General features: G+C 48.4%; 6 protein-coding genes across 6 annotated transcripts; 2 read left to right on the top strand and 4 right to left on the bottom strand.

Annotated features, from left to right (window-relative positions):
- Positions 1 to 1,550: 1,550 nt before the first annotated feature.
- On the bottom strand, positions 1,551 to 3,811 carry N7471_005203 (uncharacterized protein; the record flags this gene model as incomplete). Its single annotated transcript, XM_057277922.1, has 3 exons — positions 1,551 to 1,614; positions 1,668 to 1,854; positions 1,918 to 3,811. 3 exons carry the CDS (start codon positions 3,809 to 3,811, stop codon positions 1,551 to 1,553), a joined length of 2,145 nt encoding a protein of 714 aa, XP_057137532.1.
- A 2,765-nt stretch (positions 3,812 to 6,576) lies between these two features.
- Positions 6,577 to 7,754, bottom strand: N7471_005202 (magnesium transporter CorA family protein; the record flags this gene model as incomplete). The annotated part of the gene is made up of 2 exons (XM_057277921.1): positions 6,577 to 7,162; positions 7,219 to 7,754. The coding sequence occupies 2 exons, from the start codon at positions 7,752 to 7,754 to the stop codon at positions 6,577 to 6,579; spliced, it is 1,122 nt and encodes a 373-aa protein (XP_057137531.1).
- A 906-nt stretch (positions 7,755 to 8,660) lies between these two features.
- On the bottom strand, positions 8,661 to 8,861 carry N7471_005201 (uncharacterized protein; the record flags this gene model as incomplete). Its single annotated transcript, XM_057277920.1, has 1 exon — positions 8,661 to 8,861. One exon carries the CDS (start codon positions 8,859 to 8,861, stop codon positions 8,661 to 8,663), a length of 201 nt encoding a protein of 66 aa, XP_057137530.1.
- A 1,207-nt stretch (positions 8,862 to 10,068) lies between these two features.
- Positions 10,069 to 12,535, top strand: N7471_005200 (anoctamin family protein; the record flags this gene model as incomplete). The annotated part of the gene is made up of 4 exons (XM_057277919.1): positions 10,069 to 10,162; positions 10,222 to 10,375; positions 10,455 to 10,749; positions 10,820 to 12,535. 4 exons carry the CDS (start codon positions 10,069 to 10,071, stop codon positions 12,533 to 12,535), a joined length of 2,259 nt encoding a protein of 752 aa, XP_057137529.1.
- Positions 12,536 to 13,065: 530 nt separating this feature from the next.
- N7471_005199 (uncharacterized protein) lies at positions 13,066 to 14,550 on the top strand (the record flags this gene model as incomplete). The annotated part of the gene is made up of 1 exon (XM_057277918.1): positions 13,066 to 14,550. One exon carries the CDS (start codon positions 13,066 to 13,068, stop codon positions 14,548 to 14,550), a length of 1,485 nt encoding a protein of 494 aa, XP_057137528.1.
- Positions 14,551 to 15,485: 935 nt separating this feature from the next.
- On the bottom strand, positions 15,486 to 17,975 carry N7471_005198 (threonine/serine exporter family protein; the record flags this gene model as incomplete). The annotated part of the gene is made up of 1 exon (XM_057277917.1): positions 15,486 to 17,975. One exon carries the CDS (start codon positions 17,973 to 17,975, stop codon positions 15,486 to 15,488), a length of 2,490 nt encoding a protein of 829 aa, XP_057137527.1.
- Between the last annotated feature and the right edge of the window lie 1,549 nt (positions 17,976 to 19,524).

The raw sequence follows: 19,524 nt of genomic DNA, 5'->3' as shown, positions 1-19,524 counted from the left end.
GAAGAGAAAATGAATGTAACTGAGAAAGAGGGGAGAGAGGAGAGCTTTTATGGGAAGGAAGCGCAAAGAACACCGTTGTAGACAATCACCTTCCTTCCGACCAGAACCGAAAGAGACAACTCCACAATTTGTCCAACGCTAGAATTATGCCCCCACTTCTAAGGAGTCCTAGGGAGTTACATGTTAGCGCCCAAGTTCACGTCTACTCCGATTAGGCAGATGCAATATAAAATGCTCCACGAGCCCCTGGAGTGGGCAGGATGGTCAGATTGACAATCCCATCGCCTTGCAGGGCTAGTCAGCCAACCAATTCGAGTTCATGCCAAGTGGCCCCTGTTCAATGTTAGTGTGTCACAATAAGCCGTATATATACGGAGTACGGACTAGAGGGGTTGCATTACAGATCAGGAGCGACTTTGCTCCACCCGGGAGCTTGACTGTTTGTTTCCACGGTTTGGTCTCGGACAAGTATAAAAAGGGGTCTACTCGTCACGATGTATATAAATAATAAAAAATAGGGGGAATATTGGTTCGGTGTATGTTGCCAGTGGAGAGTTCCCCTCTATAGGGGCATTAAGGACTGCGGGATAAAATCAACCTGTCGTGTGCTACCTACCGCCGAGCCACGATGTGGCTCAGGCAACCGAGTTGTGGAAAACACAGCCACTGACTGTCACACACGTGGCTGGTGGATATAGGGATTGGGGCTTGGCACATTTAATAGTGTGGTGTGCTCCGACAAAACTAGTCGCAATTAGTTTCATAGATATTGAAACGCCAAATCAGCATGTGGCTAATGCAGGTAGGGCTGGAATCAAGGGCGCTATCTACCAAGTTGCTATGAAGCACCCTGCGACATCGTACTCGGTACCGTACAAAAATGTTCATTACTTGCGCCAAGATTTTGCGACCCTGAGACAGGCGAGAAGAACGATCTGCGTCCTGTCAAGTAGTAGTAGCAACAGCTTCGATTATTTTCTATATTCCATTCGGAGAACGTTAAGATATTCATATTGACTCATGAATATTTCCACCTCTAGAAATGTAAGTTGATATTTTGACGTTTCTTTCGAAATGTGCATCCGGCATATACATACATGTACATATGTACGATGTACATACGCGCCGGCACCTGCGGACTGACTCAAATCAGGTGCGGAACGAGAGCGGCCTGCCTGGACCCAGCCCGCGCGGGGCCATACGGGACCGCGACGATCGGCCATATGGGGCATTTGCCAGTGAAATGAATTCATTCGATGAGCGGTGCTAGAGCAGTTAATGTATAGACGATCCACAGATATACCAGACAATAATACGAATTAATTTTTGGAAAAGATGTATCGAATGTATTATTCCTACTCACCCTACATGCACTACGACAAATTTGCCTACTGGAGCACCAATAACAGATCGTTCAAGGGAAGCGTGATATTAGTCGTGTAGTTATGAATGGCGCTCTAGCACTAGCAATCGAAGAAGACCAATTGGCGCACAGACCATTGATGGCGGAAACAATCCACGCTCAACATCCCATCACTGCGGGTTCAGGACTATGCCCCTGAGCCTGCGATAACACTTGATTCCGTACTGGGCGGGTAGAAGAACGCAGATAGGCTGAGGGAATATTTAGCACATTGAAGCGACATTGAGGACAGGGATAAACTCACGCGATAATGATATAGGCCGCAATTAAGAGGACACCCTCTAGATAGTTGCTTCGGCCGTCCAAGACGAGGAAGTTGACAACGAAGGTGGTCACAAAGAGACAGATAGTCTCGAAGAGTGTAAAGTACAGAGACATGTCCTTGTCCATACACCAGCCCAGGATGACGACTAGTGGTGTGACGAAAATAGCTGTTGAAATGGTCAGAATATGCACATGAAGAGACGCCTCATCAGGAATGGATAGAATCTTACCAATTTGAATACTACTACCAACAGACACACCAATCGACAGGTCCATCTTGTTCTTAGTGGCAACACTGACGGCAGTAACATGCTCAGCTGCATTGCCGACGATGGGCAGGATAATGAGACCAATGAAAGCTTCGCTGACGTTTGAGCTGGCGATCATTTCGGGAATAGCGTCAACCAAGAATTCAGCACAAACAGCCACCAAAGCAGTGGACAGCAGAAGCATGACAACAGCAGCGGTACGTGACATTATGGGTTCCGGGGCTTGAGAAGCTATCTCCGGACCCACGACATCATTCGGCTCGGTTAGACGAGAAGCACCACGGGCGAACTGCACTGCGTTTCCGGCCGGCGGAGGACGACTGATATGTGCGGGGAGTGAGTTGCTGCGAGAAATTCCTGGGCGCGAGGCAGTGGTCCCAATACGGGGTGAAACCACTGGTGACTGGGAGCTGAAAACAGTGTTGGACAGCAGAGACGGAATAGGGCCGAAAGGAGAACGGCGTTTCCGGGGATCATCCCCTACGCATCCAGGGCCAGCGACGTTAGGAGAGGATGGGAACCCATTGAGGGCCGGGCCTTGATCCAACGAGGGACCACTATCCTCGGGTGCCACGATCCGAGCCTTCTTCTCTGCTTTCCGGGCCTTGCGGCCTTTGTGATCCCGTTTCTTCGACTTCTTACTCGCTTTGCTGTCCATTTGGCTCAAAGCCAAACCAAAGTCGCGTGAACGGACTGCGGAAGAGGACTGAACATCGTCGTCGGCATCACTATGCTCAATGGCGTGTTCATTGCTGCCAATGGAATTGGAGATAGAGCCATGGTTTTCATTAGAAGTCGATGCCATAGCCCTTTTTTGGAAGGAGTTACGAGATATTGTCCCTTTAGAGCTTGTACTTGACTTTCGGTGTCTGCGATACTTCATTGCTCTTTTGATCCGTTTGGCAGTGGTCCAGGAAGTCGTAGTGTCATCCGACTCATCACTGGAGCTAGATGAGGAGTCCGAAGAGCTGTTCAAGAATTCTGCCAGAACACCGGGTTTGGATTCCTCGTCAATGATGGCCTGGGGGATACTGGCGTAGAGATACGAGTGTGTTCTCAGCTGGAAGATGATGTAGAGAATATATACCAACAGAAGAACGACACTGGTGCCCCGGCTGACTTTGAGCGTCTCGCGATCGGCATTGTCGCTATCCGACCACGAGGCGTGGAAAGCAGTGGGCAACAGGAGACTGACCACACTCAAACTGAGCAAACAAGCACTCATCTGAGTGACGGTACTGTTGTAAATCTGTTCTCGGAAGCGAAGGCCACCAGCGAGGAAAGCCATGCCCATGATCAACAACAGATTGGCCAAAATGGAGCCGAGAAGAGACGCTTGAACGATGCGGATCTCATTCTTGACCAGAGCGATGATGAAGATGATCAATTCGACTGCATTTCCAAAGGTGACGTTGATCAAAGCTCCGATGGTGTCACCCAGACGACTGGCGACACTCTCTGTGGCATGACTGAGCAGTCCAGCCAGGGGAATGATGGCCACTGCATTCATCGCGAAGATGATGGCTGGGTCGAGACCCGCGGCCTCACAGGCAATACCGACCGGTACGAATATCAGCAAGACATTAATCCAGCTGTGGCAGATAGCGTCCGCGGTATGGTGGTAGAAACGGCCGGAGCCATTTCGCATACGGATCAGAAGACCCGGCTTTGAGTTGGTTTCCGTGGCGGACCCCGGAGTAGGGTCCTCCACTGGCACATTCACTTGTCCATGTTGAGGAGGTTTTTCGGCATTAACAGGGTCGGCGGCCTGTTGGGAGGGAGTCTGATCTGGCAGGCCGCTAGAAGATGCGTGAGCTTTCGCCCACGAGTGAATCCGGTCTGCAGGAGGGAACATTGTTAGCCAGATACATAGGAGTGGAGATAAGATCTCGGGATAGCTATCCATGGATAGCTATAGCGATAGCTTTGAGTCTTCACTGCATACTACTTACGCATGTATTTCAGAGAAAAAAAGACAGATGAAAGAAGGCAACAAGCCTTTGATGATAAGACAGTAGGTGAAGATAGAAAATAATAAAGTCGACAGTTGACACACCAGTGAGTCTCTTAAGGGGGAAGTTCTTTGGAAATCTTGGAGCCGGGCCAGGCTTATTTAAGGTCTTGGCAGCTTGGCATGATGATTTCCCAACGCCACACCTTTTTTTCACTTTTTTTTTATCTCAGCCCTGGAGATCCTAATTAAGACCTTTCTTTCCAAGGAATGTTTATCAACTATGAATAATACATTCTCAACCTCGCGTTGTCTTTCGTCACCCTATACTATATCCCTGGCATGATGTCAATCCTGAAATGCTCCAGGGGCGACTCTGTCTATTGGACCTTATTATGCAATCTAGTCCAATGAATGACGCGTTAACCACGAATTTCTCCCTATAAGGATGCCAAGGGTGAGAGACGGGAAGACCGGGTCCAGTACCTCACACGTCAACATCATTGGTGGATCATTTTCGGGATCGGCCATCAGGCTGCCATATTTGGGTGTTATTATTATTGGCACTGATGTCTTATTTTCGCTTATTGTCCTCGGATGCTTGTCACACCTTCGGATAGGCGCTTTCTGGACACTCCACATCGATGTACAATTGGTCTTGTATGTGTGTGTGCTGTCGTGCTTCACTAATGTCTAGGAATGAGGTCATTTGACTGTATTTTCGGAACGGCTTCACACATATCCGACTGTCCTACGGAACACAACACATCTATCTCTCGATACATGGATGAAGGTCTGCTGCGCCTCTCGATGTTTAGACCGTGTAGCTTTAGCCCCACAACTCCATATCCACACTTGTGGCTGTGGCTGTGGCTGTGTCACTATATATTGCCACAATCCGCCATCCTTGGATGTTACGGGTGTTTTCTCGAATTGACTCACTAATTAACACCGATAGCCTGTCATATTGTGGATCCATAGGCCCTGTACATACCGACGTAACTCTCAGTACTCTAAGCGCAAGTCTTTGGGAACACAATGCATACCATGCAGTCTTGGGGGCGTCTATCTACATCGATGTAGATATCACGAAGATGAACGTGGCGGATTCATTGCTTTTGGAGGCCTTCAGCATCTGAGGGTTAGGCGGCAGTGCCTAGTAGTGGGAAATAAAAGATCCTTTCTTCACAAATCGATCTTGTATCTGTGGGAAATATTTACTCCTCCGTCTGGCAGCATCCATGGATGCATTTTCATATTATCAAGAACACGCCAAAACTACCCTCAAACCTCAGCGGCCAGCGGGGCAAGCCCAATCGGTCAATCGCTAAACAAGCAGGAATATCATGTCCCAAACAGGCGAACTTGAGATCGATGGATGTTCAAAAAGGAACGATCGCATCCGTCTTCTCGAATCGATAAATCATGCACGAATTATGTATATAGGGTATGCCTGACTCCGATGAGATCAATCTGCAAACCAAACAAAACCACCTGCAGGGGGTAATTATGAAGCTTGATAGTCTGCATATTGAACTTCACGCTGGTCTTTTTTATTCGGGGAACAAGCTTGCATGGGGAAAGTTGTCAGCCGAGCCCTGACTTGACCGGTATAGCACATCTTTTTCGAACTCTTCTTCTTCCTCTACCTAGAATTTGTCAGTGCTCCTAGGCACATTGGAGACAATAGTCAAAAATGACACCCGGAACGAGGAAGTTGACAACCTAGATGAAGGGGCTTGACACACTCATAGAGCATGGCTATCTTTTTTCCCATACCCAATAACCGCGACATCTTAACTCTGCAAAGTACTCGGCAAAGCTTCTCCAAATTCTACAGCTGCATTCACACGACCTTCGAACTCTGGTTCAGCGATGAGCTTGGACCGACGACCGAATCCAACCCAACCTCGAGCCTTGCGCCACAAAATATCCAAAGATGAAATGCTTTTCATAACAGGACTCTGCATGCACACCCACTTCAGCACCTTTGAGCAGCCCATCGGCTGGAGATTCCCCAAATAAATCTACGACAACGTTATAGCTGAGATCCAGCACATTCTCACCAGTATGTCGCTAATGGCACACACAACTCAGAAACTGGAAGCGCCCACAGTTGAATCTGACCACTATGGCACTAAAAGCGATGTTCAATGGATGGTGCGACTAGGGGACACAGCGTTGAAATCGGCCGCCTTCAATTCTCACTCACCTCGCTCCTGTGCCATTTGTCTGTGGCTATTACGAACGGCCAGCCTTGACGACCCTACTTGTCGTCCCTGGATTAATCCATGCTTATGCTTGGCCGTCAGATGCAGAGGATTGATAGTGAGTTGTTTAGTATCCGTCTCATCGAGGATCTGGCATTCTCCGCACTTGTGTCATTGGAGGTGCTTAGGGCTGTCGTGAGTTTTAGTTTGCAGGATGTGATTGAGTATGGTCCTCCAAACTTTGCCCCCCTCTTGCTGTTATGTCTCATGTATCGACTGAGGATCTGTCGGGAAACGTCAAGCCGATGCTACACCTGGTTTAAGTTTTTGCATACATTCCGTATGTTTTCATCAGATTTCACGGTCTCGAGCAATATTCCGTCAATACTGTGGCTCCGATTGTGGAATATCTGTGGCATTAATATATTCTAAGCTTAATATATCCATCAACCTCAACGTCTACAAGAGTTTGTACTTCGTAGCCGCAGCGATGCAAATGACCATGAATGCCGCAAACCCACCGAGGATGCCAAAAAACCACCCCAGCCCCTTATCATCCTCACCCGGGACATTGACGTTCATTCCCCACAAGCCCGTAACCAGGTGGCACGGCACAAAAATGGTAGCCAGTAGAGTAACCTTACTCAAACCAGAGTTAATAGTCAAACTCAATCGGAGATTTGTAGCGCTCATCTGGGCTAAATAATTCGCCTGGGACCGACCAATAATCTCATCGATGTGTCCAAGTGTGGACAACGTTGTGACCAAGTGGTCCTGAACATCGCCGAGATATAGAAGTAGATCACCGTCAGGGAAAACAGGGTGCTTATCGGGAGATTGGCAACGCTTCACGAATCCGTTCAACACGTCGACCTTGCCATTGAGGCAGCGGATTATGTGAGTGATTTTCTTCCGGAGGATGTCGACCTGCGGGATAAGAGCTTGAGCGTCATCGATGCGACTAATGAACACTTGATCCTCGATTGCTTCGGACTCGCGCTCCGCGTCCCGGACAAATGGCTCGAAGCTGTCGATTATGTCGTCTCTATAGGTTAATTAGCCGTAAATCAATTAAAGAGGGGATGATTTGATTAAACATACATCATTGCATAGCAGACCCAGTCACTTGTCAATATAGTGGGATCGTGCATTTTGCGAATCCGCTCTCGTGCCCGAGCCACATGCCCACAACCACTAGGCGAGAAGGTGACAACGCCATATTGGAAGACAAGAATGTATAATGCAGCCGAGATGGGAATCCCCGGTCGCTCATTTTTGACCTTGTTCGCCACGAGGGTCTGGAACGAGATCAGGTAGTAGTTCTTGTAGACGTCGACTTTTTCTCGAGGCTCACGAATAGCAATATCCTCTGCCGTCAGGGGATGGATAGACAAGGCTTGCGAGACGGCGTCGACATCTTGTTCAGTAGCGTCGCGGATGTCGATCCACCAGATTGGCTCATTGGGATCTGGACGACTTTTATGCTTCTCCTGGAAGATATGGTCGATGTTCCCGCTGGGGAACAGACCATCCCATGTAGACGAGGTGGTCGCTTGTCGCGTTTTTGACGAGAAGAAACTAAACCGATCAGGCAGCGGCCGGTCGATTTCCAGCTTCTTTTCTTGTTTGGTCTGCATCTTACTGGCTGTGTACCAGAATAGAGGCGGGTGATATGGTTGGTACCCTGGGCGGTTGATCTGATGCCATCAGATATTGATCGGGGTGCGATTCAGGGAGTGGTGCTCCGTATTCTGGAAATATCGAACTTCCATGAATGAAGACAACGAGTCTGTTCAACCCATTATATTTCCTCGAATTGGACTATCGAGGAGATTGGATTGGATAGGGGGATTTCTATCGAAGCTGTTCATAGATGGATGGAAGAGATGACCCAGGGTGAAAGAAGAACAAAGGAAAGAGGAAGGACCCCTTCGGCCACGTGAAACGTTACCAGCCCTACCCGATAGCCGCATGCACAGGGAAGACCTCGGAATGAGTCAAGCGGTGGAACTGCCCAGGTGCCAAGTTAATATGATGTACTTGGTAGCTTTACCTGGATGTACATATCCAATCATTTTGGAATAATGCGGAGCCTTGTGGCCTGAACTTGCTGGGCGTTTACGTGATAGATTCGTTCAAGGTCCATCTTACCTAATATGTAGCAGGATTATTCCGTACATGGGGATACAATATGTTTCTATAATGAAGTGGATGAAGGCCTGTTGTTAAATGTGTATTGGAGATCCTATGATCATGGTCTTCATATATATAGTTGTCGAAACCCCATATCCCCAAAGCGAAATAACATAAAGAGTTCAGCCTTCTTTTACCATAACCAATATATAACCAAAAACGCCTTCAAATTAGTGTGCTTGGTAGCTGCACAACGCCCTCAATCCGAGACAAAACGAAGCGCCAATGCATTTTCGTGGACTCGGTGGCCGGGTTTGATATTATTACACCCAGATGGAATCTTAACACGCGTTAGTGATTGAACATAACCGAGCACATTGAATATGGTCATACCATGCTCCGATCATCATTCATTCTTTGATCTCCGACTGCCGAGACTCCATCTCCTTTTCATGGTCAAGGCTGTACGATTTCCGCAATCGCGGATACACCAGCCCAAAGAATACGATGACCGCTAACAGAATAACAAAGGTAGGCAGGAACATGAAAATAAAGAGGAAGAGACTCAATCCGAGGGTGAGATTCTGCCCACGAGCAAACCGACGGGCCATGATCTCGAGGGCCGAGTACATACGGTCAATTTGGGCCAGGAAAGAAAGATTTGAGTGGAAATGATCTCATTGCGATCGGCCCGGTCGCGCATGTTACCCCATATATACTTATAGCTACAGCGATACAACGATGGAAGCGCCGGATGTGCGCCCCCAAACATTGTGGCTCATGGAACCGTTTTTAGAAAAATCTGTATTCCCGAGGTACGTACCTAGGTAGGTAGTCCTAAATGTTGATGCCTGTGCCATTGCCGATTCAAGTTCTTCCACTCTTGGCAATATTATTCAGATTGGAAACTTTCACCGCAATTAGCAGATCTTCAATAAAATGTGGGTTTCCTTGAAATCATCGAAAATCATTGCCGAGACTTGGCGTAAAATTGTAGGCAACAGCATTTTATTCAACAGTTCTCCCCTGCCAAAGGAGATTGCGTAGAATCCTCTGTACTCCGCAATCCGTACTCCATACTGTTGAGCCAATAAATATGGCAATTTGTTTTGGACTGCCCAGAGAATGGCCTCCCTGTGTTCAGCCCTAGCCAATTCCCGCCTGACAACTGCATAAGTGGATCCAGCCCTGTGCAATCATCCCTTGTAGGAACAGCCCTTTGGGTGCAAGTGTTTCATCAGCTCATTGGAGTATTTCAACTGTGCAAGGCATCAAAATTCTGTTAACAAACATGTAAGGGGGACACGGCAGAGAAATGGCAATCGTAACCTACTGCGTATCATTGGATGAATCCTGCAATAAAATCTCCCTCATAGGGCTGAAGCTTGAGTTGCGGGGCTGACTCGCATTTCCTGATGCATAAGCGTCAGGAATCGGATACGAATTGGCGAATAAAATTGTGTAATTCATGTAATTTTGTTTGGACATTGTAATCGTATAGGGCAGGTTTTAGGTTGCAGGTTGAGTTGAAAAGTTAGAGTGTGATCAGCAGTTCTCCACGGGTAAAGATGATGCATACCGTATACCCTGTATTTCCCCCTGTCGAGTGGAACCAGAATAGAAGGAAATAGAACAATTAATACTAGTTTGTTGTACGGAGTAGAGTACCTAGGTAATAGTGACAAGGCAATCTTCCCCCACATTTTCCCTTTCCAACTTTTGCAGATGTAAAGTGTTTAACCACTTTTACCACTTTTACCTAACCTATTACCCTCCAACTGCGCGCCCTTCTCAACAGGCCACACCTAGCCTCCCAACATGTCTTGGCTCGCGGGGTATGGCAATACTGATGAAGATGATAACGACAACCTGGGCGTGGATTGGGTACTACAATATGAGTTTGGAGACATAGGTAAATGACGTGCTTGCATGGGATATCCTTGGCCTTCTGCATATACTGACGATCATTAGATCAAGCTCAAGCTATTACAGAGTTTCGAATGCTTATCCACGACCTGAGCGAGGCTGGTCTTCGGGTTCAGGTTCGTCACGGCCACGGCCAAGCGCTATTAGTTTGCATTCATGTTCCGCGGGATCATCTCGGGAATTTAGTACACCAGTCAAGGTGAGTGGGATTTGAGGGGTCTTGAATGTCAGATGATTTTATTTTTGGGACGGTTAATTAACCTGGGTTAACATCACAGAATTAAAGATTGGCTGTTTGGAATTACCCATACTTTACCGGATGGCGACGAAACAGCAATTGCCGACGCCGATACACCATCCGAAGAGATCCGTTCGGTATACCACGCCGTCACCTGGCAAAAGAAGATAGGAGGCGCAGGCATCACACCGGGTTTCGGAAAATGGAAGAACGTCACTGCCTCGTTTCCGCTACATGACCAGGAGGCCTGTGCGGAAATGCTACGTCAATGGAATCGAAAAACTGTATTGACGACTAGCGATCTGGATGCGATTCGAGCTTTATTTGGCGAAAAGGTATTGTTCCAGCTCGGCCGCTCTTAGCTTGGCTATATTGTGATATCGTGACAAACAGCTAACCATACAGGTCGCTTTCTACTATGCTTTTATTCATTGCTATTCACTATTCCTCGTGGTGCCCGCAGGATTGGGCATTATTGGATGGCTATATCTCGGTCCATATTCCATTGTATATGGAACTGTACTTTGCGCCTGGTGCATTGTGTTCGTCGAGTACTGGAAGATACGAGAGACCGACTTAAGTCAGAGATGGGATGTCAAAGGGGTTGGACGACTGAAGGTGAATCGCAAGCAGTATGTGTGGGAGAAAGAGGTCAAGGACCCAATCAGTGGTCAGGTGAAACATGTCTTCCCAGGTTGGAAGCAGTTCACACGCCAGCTCCTTTTGGTTCCTTTTGCTTCTGTTGCGAGCGTAGCCCTCGGAGCCTTGATTGTTGCGTCCTTCGCATCGGAGGTGTTCATATCTGAGGTATACGACGGTCCATTCAAGGAGTATCTGGAATTCGTACCGACTGTCCTTTTTTCGCTATCCTTGCCCGCCATAACCTCGTTTCTCACTAGCATCGCAACCCGCCTGACCGACTACGAAAACTACCGAACGCAGGATCAATATGACCTTGCCCAAACTCAAAAGAATTTCGTCATGAATTTTATCACCTCTTTCCTCCCCACGATATTGACCGCCTATGTCTATGTTCCCTTCGGCAAACAAATCGTCCCACACCTCGACATTCTCCGTAGAATGGGGTTCAGGGCCGACATGGTCAGCGGGCAGAAGGAATTCGAGGTTGATACAAGCCGATTTCAGCAGGAGGTGATATATCTATCCATGACGGCTCAAGTACTTAGCTTCGGCGAGGAGGTCGTCCTACCATATGTGAAGCATGTCTTGAGGCAAAAGTGGCAAAATTATCGGGATCAAAAGGCAGAATACAGCCGCAAGCGGAAGCATTCCACGGCGACCGGCCTGTTTATGGTTGACTCGCCAGACGAAGCGGTATTCATGACAAGACTGCGTAGCGAGGCCGGCGCAGAGGAATACCATGTGGAGGAGGACATCATGGAGATGTGTGTACAGTTTGGCTATCTAGCATTGTTTGGAGTTGCCTGGCCACTGGTGCCGCTGGGCTTCCTGCTGAACAACTGGCTGGAGCTGCGAGGTGACTTCTTCAAGCTCACGCTGGAGTGCCAACGACCACCACCAATCCGGTCGGACTCGATCGGCCCATGTTTACTGGGGCTGGATCTCTTGGCTTGGCTGGGTACTCTCTCTACTGCAGCCATTGTGCATGTCTACCGGGGTCCTATTTCCGAGGTCCGGCTCTCCTCGCTTCTGTTGACTTTGTTCGTCGCCGAGCAGGTCTATCTGGGGATGCGATTCACCGCCTCTACAGCCCTCGAGAAGGTCTTTTCGGACGCGATCCGAAGAGAAGAGGCAGGTCGGTATGCAGTGCGCAAGAACTATCTTGCTGCTAGTCTGGCAAGGAACTCCTCCCCAAGTTCCGGCTCCCAAGGGTCGCCGAACGGTCGGACCCGTCACCGGGTGCGTTTCAACGAACGAGTCAATGTATACAGCTCGAACGAAAAAGACCCAGCGGCCGACGACGGTACTCCATCTCCGACCAAAGAGGAGCCGGGGAATGATGTGCTTCGTGGATCCGACCGTGAGGCCCAGTTCTGGAGCGCGCATTCAGGGGATATGGCAGACGCAGGCGTCAAGCTAATTCGCGCATTAAGCACACCCAAGGTAGGGGAAGGGGGTAAGTCTTCGAAAGAGGCATAGATATTCTCAGCCCTATGTATTTTTAGACCATATTTTCAGTTTCCATTGGATTGCTGCCTGGGGTTTTCTATGTATAGATCACCAGATCGCTAGATTGGGCTGTAGCCGCTAGTAATGTAAGCATTGATAGTTGAAGGATCATACCTGTGGGGAGTTAATTTCACTAATTAATTTAGTTCATAGGTATATTATACAATATTATACCGGTATGTTTGTAGACGTACACGGACAATGGTCTTCTGCCAAAGCATATTTTCAGCCCTATAGGGCTACGCCAAGATTGTCTTGATCCACTCGTGAGCTTTGAAGGGGCCCCAGTGATTCATTCATTCCCTGGTGTTACCCGCTTGCGTGTCGTTTCCTCTTTTTTCCTTTTTCCCTTTTGTCTCTTTGACTCTTACCCATCTTACTCTCCCTTGCCTTCAATTTAATTTTCATCCAACCCTCTGAACCTGGTTGTACAGAGCATCGACATGGATAGCCCCATGTGAGCTTCTCCTTCCTACGGTCACCCCCATACGGCTTTTACGATGGTGGCCCCTACCAACTCCTCCGACACTTTGATCACCCCTCCATCTCCCGTACACATCTCACAGTCGACCCCCAAGCCCTCGACGATGGCCATAGAGATGGGCACACTATCACCGACCGAGTCCCCACAACCCGTCCCGAAACTCCTCCGTGAAGCCAGTGATATCACATGGCAGGAATCCCTAGAATCCAAGAAAGGCCAGGTTGTGCTAGTCCGGCGAGGCGGTCGATTCCGCCTACTGCACCAGCAGCAATTCAAAAACAGCTTGCTCGCCGGTGTCGGGTACCTCGAGCTAGCTAACGCCGCTGACTTCGCTGCCAATGTCTGGAATCAGATTCCTGTTCCGAAGTTTGCCGCTGTGCTCATGGGCATTGGGGGTACATTGGCCTTGGGAATGGTCTTGGTTGCTATTTATGATTTTCGACTCAGCTGGATAAATGTCAAGCTGCTGCGAGCGGAGCGGGGTCACCTGCAGCGTCTGCGGCAATACCACGCCAAGAACACAGAGCTGTCCCGGCTCATTGACAGCCGGCTTGGAGTGGGACTCCGTGAAATTGGCACCGAAGTGATTGACCGGATTGTGATGGATGTGTTGATGGGATTCGGCTCGTTGTTGGTTGGCGTTGGTACTTTGATGGCCATTGGCGGCGCCAACCCCCGCGTCTTCAAAGCCAGTAATCTGCTTTCTGGGTATATTGGAAACGGCCTCGCTGCAGTGTTTGGCCTTGTGAATGCCATCTGGTCTGGCTATCTACTTCGTCGATTCCATGTGCACGACGCTGCTGCTTTTGCCCGCGAGCCCAGTGATGACATTCGTCGCCGTCTACATACTCGGTTCCGTCGCTTCAAATGGCATGCTGGTATTAATGGCCTAAATGGTCTTGTTGCTGGTGCTGCTTCGATGGTCACTGCCGAGCGTTGGTGGGGATACGTTGTCCTGATTCCGTGTATTATTTCCTTAATCCTATGCAACTATTTCTGGAGGATAAAGCTGGGTTATGATCGGCCACTCCTTGGGCATACATCACCAACGGAAATACAGGTGACATCGCTCATTGAAGACCTGCAGTACGTTATTGTAATGCAGCGTGCTCTCGCCGACCCTGAACATTCCCTACCGCAGGCCATTGTCCAACCCGACTCTTTGGACTCGATTCTTCGCTTCATTGTCCGTGAAAATATGCTCGAAACATACTGCGAGTCCCTTGCCCGCGACAAAACCACCCGCCATCTTCTTGTCGCATTCCCATCTATAGACACATCTCCTGACCAAATCACGATATCCCTCGACACCCTCATTCGCCTTCCCCCCAGTCACCTAGATCTCATCCTGGAGCACGCAAAGCGATTTCTACGAACAACTGGTGTCCGCGTCTTCACATATCGCGAACGCCACCTTCTCGAACTTCTCGGTCACGCCGTCTGTCAGGATCACAGAAAGGCCACAACAACCACACAAGATGACACGATAGAACGCGCTTAATATCTTCGAGGCCTGATTCTATCACCGTCTCATGACCACCCCCGGAACTCATGGGGTTGAAGCAATTTACCGGCGGCTGGTCGCCGGTTGCTCTTCGTTTTGTTGCATATTTGCATTGCATTGCGGGATTCCTTTCGCTATTACCCTAGAAATGCTACACTTCAGTCTCTAGCGTACAGTAGGTATTTTTGTTCCTAATATACTGTGATAACATTAATATTTGTATTGCTTGCTGCCATTATCTTCCATTGCGCAGAATAACCCCAGATGTCAGACATCGAGGTTTTGCAAAAAGACAATGGGAACGGTGTGTTGAAAGAAAAGATGGAGCAAATGGAATATCTTGAGAGATATCTGAGTATATCATAAAGGACACGATATTTCCGTAAAGTTATGCAGGTTTACTCTCGCCGAATAAGAATATCGGTATTGCCTTCCTGCTCTATTACTCTCGCAGTCCAGATATTACCCAGGATAAAGGGAGTCCAAAAGAACGACCAAACTATGAACCTGCTAATCTCGCGGCGGCTTCTGAAGAACTCGCCCCCATTTCTAAATCCTCTCTTGAGTAAGAAGAATAGCATCGTAGAAAATTGACGTACATATGTACATATGTTGTGAGTTGCGACAGTTTGAAGTGTGACGATTACTACATGTACATGTAAATACATGGTAACTACTCTTATTTCGATCATAAATTAAGGTTCCTTTCACGTAAAAATAACATTTGAATCCGTGAGGTACATGGGACAGTTGAAGTTTCCCAACATCTTGCTACTTTCCCTAAATAGGCATGCTCACATCAGTGTGAGGTTCTCATAATTGTGGGATGTGATAAATACATATATACGCTCTGTATTTCTTCTTTTTGTTGTACACATTATCCCAATATCAACATCAGGCTAGAACCCAACTTCCAACGGCATAGTACCAGCCTAGAAACTAAACAGTCCGCTGCGGGCCTTGCCGTACGGATAAACCACCAGTGCAGAAGTGAACAAACCAATCGTAATGCCAATAGCCACCTGGATCATACCAAACCCTAAACTGAATACAGAATTACCAGACTGCAAGCCAGCGCCGGGTGCTGAACTAGCGCCACCATGAGACCCGACGTTTTTACGAGCTTCATCCGCGGACTGTACGCCCGAAATTAAAGACCCCGTCGCAGCAAGTCCAGATGGAACCAGAATGAAAATGCCAGGCAGAATAGCCGTCGCAGCGTGGCCATGCCACAACCGACTGTACATGTTTCCCATGATGCCGATGACAAACGCGCCGACGGTGTTCGCGACTTGGGAGTTTGATCCCAGTTTCTTCGTGCTGAAGTAGTTGCTAATGTAGCCCGTCAATGCGATGACGCTCATGGGTGGGAGCTGTTTCCATTTTCCTTGGTTGATGATCAAAAGCCAAACTGTCTGGATCGCAACGAATGGGAACCGTTGAACATATGGATTCTTAAAGGCCCCCTTCTCTGGGCAGGTGGTGTCGGATACCGCATTGTTGTCTATTAGTCCGTATATAGTTGTGCCAACTGTAATTCCATATCCAATGAACAGCGAAAAGAGGAGAGCGTAAACCATCCGAATGGAGCCAGCGATGATCTGATGGGACTGAAGTTCCAAGCTGCTACAAAGAACAAGGAACCCTGGCAATATTAATGCAATCGATGATTGTGCGATGGCAGAAAAGCAAAATAGATACTGTGGCTTGCCATCCACAACTCCAAGGGCGATGCTGCCGAAGGCACGGGCGACGAAGGACGTTACTATTGTCGATGTCACTTCAAAGACATTTGAATACAACACCGAACGAGGCGCGGCGACATGTTGCATTAATGCGACAAGTATACCATTGAGAAAAATGATCGGCATGTCAATCGGCCTGGCACTGAAAGCGAAAGGTCCCACAGTTGCAGTAGCCAACCCGTACACCAAGATAATGATGAGCTTGTGATACTGAGGCTTTTTCGTGATGACTGAATCGAGCTCTTGAATTGCTTCTTCGATGCCGATTACATCATGGATCACATTCTTGTAGATGAGGTGCGTATCTGATAGGCGAGCCAAATCAATTCCCTGGGCTACGCGAACCAGCTTCACCTCTGTCGTGCGGGTAGAAGGGTCATCGAATGACATGACCATGCAGCCTGGCAGATACAGGAACTGGCTGTCAACCTCCAGCACCTTTGCGGTCATCTGCATGTATTCTTCAAGTCTATGTGTGGGAGCACCGAATAACATCAATGCTCTGCAGAGCTGCATGATATACCGCTGCCGACAGATAATCTCTGCAATGTGCACTGTCACTCGAATTTCATCCTCAAGCCGCACATTGCGACCTCCACCACCACCACCCTCCTTGTCGCGGCGCTTCGAGGCTTGTGACAGGATATCCCTTGAAACAGGGGTGCTTGCACCACTGAAACTATCCGCGCCCCCACCAATCAAGGTCGAGGTCGAAGTATTTTGGGGCTTTTTGTACCATTTCAGTGGTTTTCCCTTCTTGGGTGTTGGTGTTGGGGCCCCGCTGGGGGCGGATTCTGCGCTACGGGACGAGTCAGTTGATGTTCGAGACTGGCCTCCAGCACCTTGTTGCTGACCACCTTGCAATTTGATCAAGTGCGACAGGACCCCGCCGCCGCCAGAGCGATATCTCAAGCTCGAATCTGGTCCGATCTCATTCTCTTCATCTTTAAACTCGGTTTCAGCGTGAGGATAAGGCTTCCCACGGCCTTTGCGGCGTTTTTGGGACTGATCTTGGGTCAAATCTCGCACCAGACGATGAGCCTCGGAGCTGTGCCCTTTCTGCTGCCGCTGCTTCTCCTCCACACTTTTATGCTTGTCATCTGTCATATCAGAGAGGGCAGGTGCACCGCCAGTCGCCCAGTCTGCGTGATATCTTCCGGATGTTAAGTCGTCTCCTTCGGCCTGTGGGCGACCCAAACGGTCACCGAATTCCGATGCTTTCTGCCTGAAATTCCTCGTCACAGCTCGCCATTTCTCTCGTGTGGATCGCTGTTCGGGAGTCTCAGGTTGTTTCTTCTCTTCTCCCTTCTTCTCATCTTCCCGTGGCTTGTTCTGGTCTATCCTTTCGACGCCTGACTCGCCATCTCTTTCACCCGGGTGTGGCTCGCGATCTCGCAGCGGCGTATCGGTAATATCCTCAGTCTCGTGGGAATATGGCATTGTTGGTCGATGGGGCAGCGCTTGGCTATGAGCATGATCCCATTCTTCCCGGAGACCTTGTGCCGGCGGATCATGCCGGGCCTCCTGCATGAAACCCGCATGTGATCGAAATCGAACTCGGGGTGATGGCTGCTCATCTTGTGGGTTGGTTTGAGGTGCATCTTGCCAAACTTCGGACGAGCTTGTATTGTCTGGGTCCGAGTCATCGTTGAAGCTGCTGAGGGATGCTTCCGACATGAAGGCGACGCGTGGTTTTCACTCCTTCGCCAACATCTAGCCTCCGATTATTTGGGAGCAAATGAGTTTGTAGATTGTGAATTGTTTTCAGTGAAGAAATTTTGAATCACTCTCGCCTAATTCCCTCGGGATTTCCAGGCCAAATTGGGCTATCATAATCGCTAGATGAGCTCACGGAGACGTGATTGGGGTATACGTGTGAACCATGGTCGGCAATGAGCAAGGAATTTATCTTCGCGCAGGTAAATGTAAGAAACCATCAACCCAACGGGATTCTGAGCCCTTTCCGTCAGTCATGAGGTATTGTTTGTGGGTGTCGCCTCATCGGAAACCTATCCCACGCAACTCTCGGACTTGTAGATTTCTCGCCACCCAACATCGTCCTCAATATCATCATGTAATTGTTTTCGACAGATGCATTAGCAGCCTGAAAGAAATGAATTTTAACAACTTGGCCCATTGGGAATTCTCCGTCTCCGATGATTGCCCTATGGGTTGTAACGATCAACCTTAAGCTCCGTTCATAGTTACAATTTGCAAGCGGCGCTAATTACTAAGTAGAGGACTTACCAAAGCTGGAAATTCTTGTAAAATCGTAAGTCTTGGTTTACCAACTTCATTAATGACCTATCAGTTTTGGATGTCATACTATAATATATATCTGCCAGCATTGCCGCCCATTGCCGCTCGACAAATCCGAACGTCGACACAATACAGATACTTCGATGGCAGTTTTCGTTCCACTAAACATAGAGGACAAGACATTTGTAAGATAGAAGAAACTTGAATGCAGCCGTAAAGCGTGGAGTGTTACAGCTGCAACCAATGTATAGAATCTACCTTCTGAGGTAATGCTCATGGAGATGAAGCTTGACAGGGAAGATCGGCAGGCATAGTGCGCCCCGTTTATAGAAAGATAACACGAATCAGAATTGCCGAGGAGGCATACTTCATGCCGCATAGCTGCCGTTGGCATGGAAGTCTATATCAACATCTGTCGGCCTTCGACCCAATGAAAGGGGTGTTGTGAGAAACCTTGATTGTGCCGACATTCAACCGATTACCACGTGTTCCGAATCTAGAGCACTCGAAATATGTCAGAAACACGTATTCCTACGGTGATCTCGTATTCAAGTCTATTGTAAGCGTGTTGGTAAACCCTTACGGGTGGTAAGAATCAAGATATAGCATTTTGATATACAAGAAGATAAGGAACAGATAGAGAGAGGTGAGGACATTCATGAGAGCCTTTAACGCACCTTCTGTGCGTTCGCGTTCAATGGTGTAAGAATACACAGTTTAAAATGAATGCAGAATTGACATGGGCTATAGGCTAGTTTGTTAATCCGAATTGAGGATCGCAGCACATTAGAATATAAGCCTGAAATTCCGCTAAATCAACAAAGTAGGCACTACAAGGGATGTTATAGCGACGACATAAGCCCGCGATACTTCCAAGGTTTGCCCAGAAGGTTGCGAATCCCGAGTCATGCAAGGGGCGTCGATAATCCATGGCCCTTTCAGCCGGACCATATTCAAGGTGCACCAA

The sequence above is a fragment of the Penicillium samsonianum genome, assembly GCF_028829775.1.
Source record: "Penicillium samsonianum strain IBT 33392 chromosome Unknown utg000003l_segment0_segment0, whole genome shotgun sequence".
NCBI lineage: Eukaryota > Fungi > Ascomycota > Eurotiomycetes > Eurotiales > Aspergillaceae > Penicillium > Penicillium samsonianum.
This window is presented reverse-complemented; position numbering and strand designations above follow the sequence as displayed.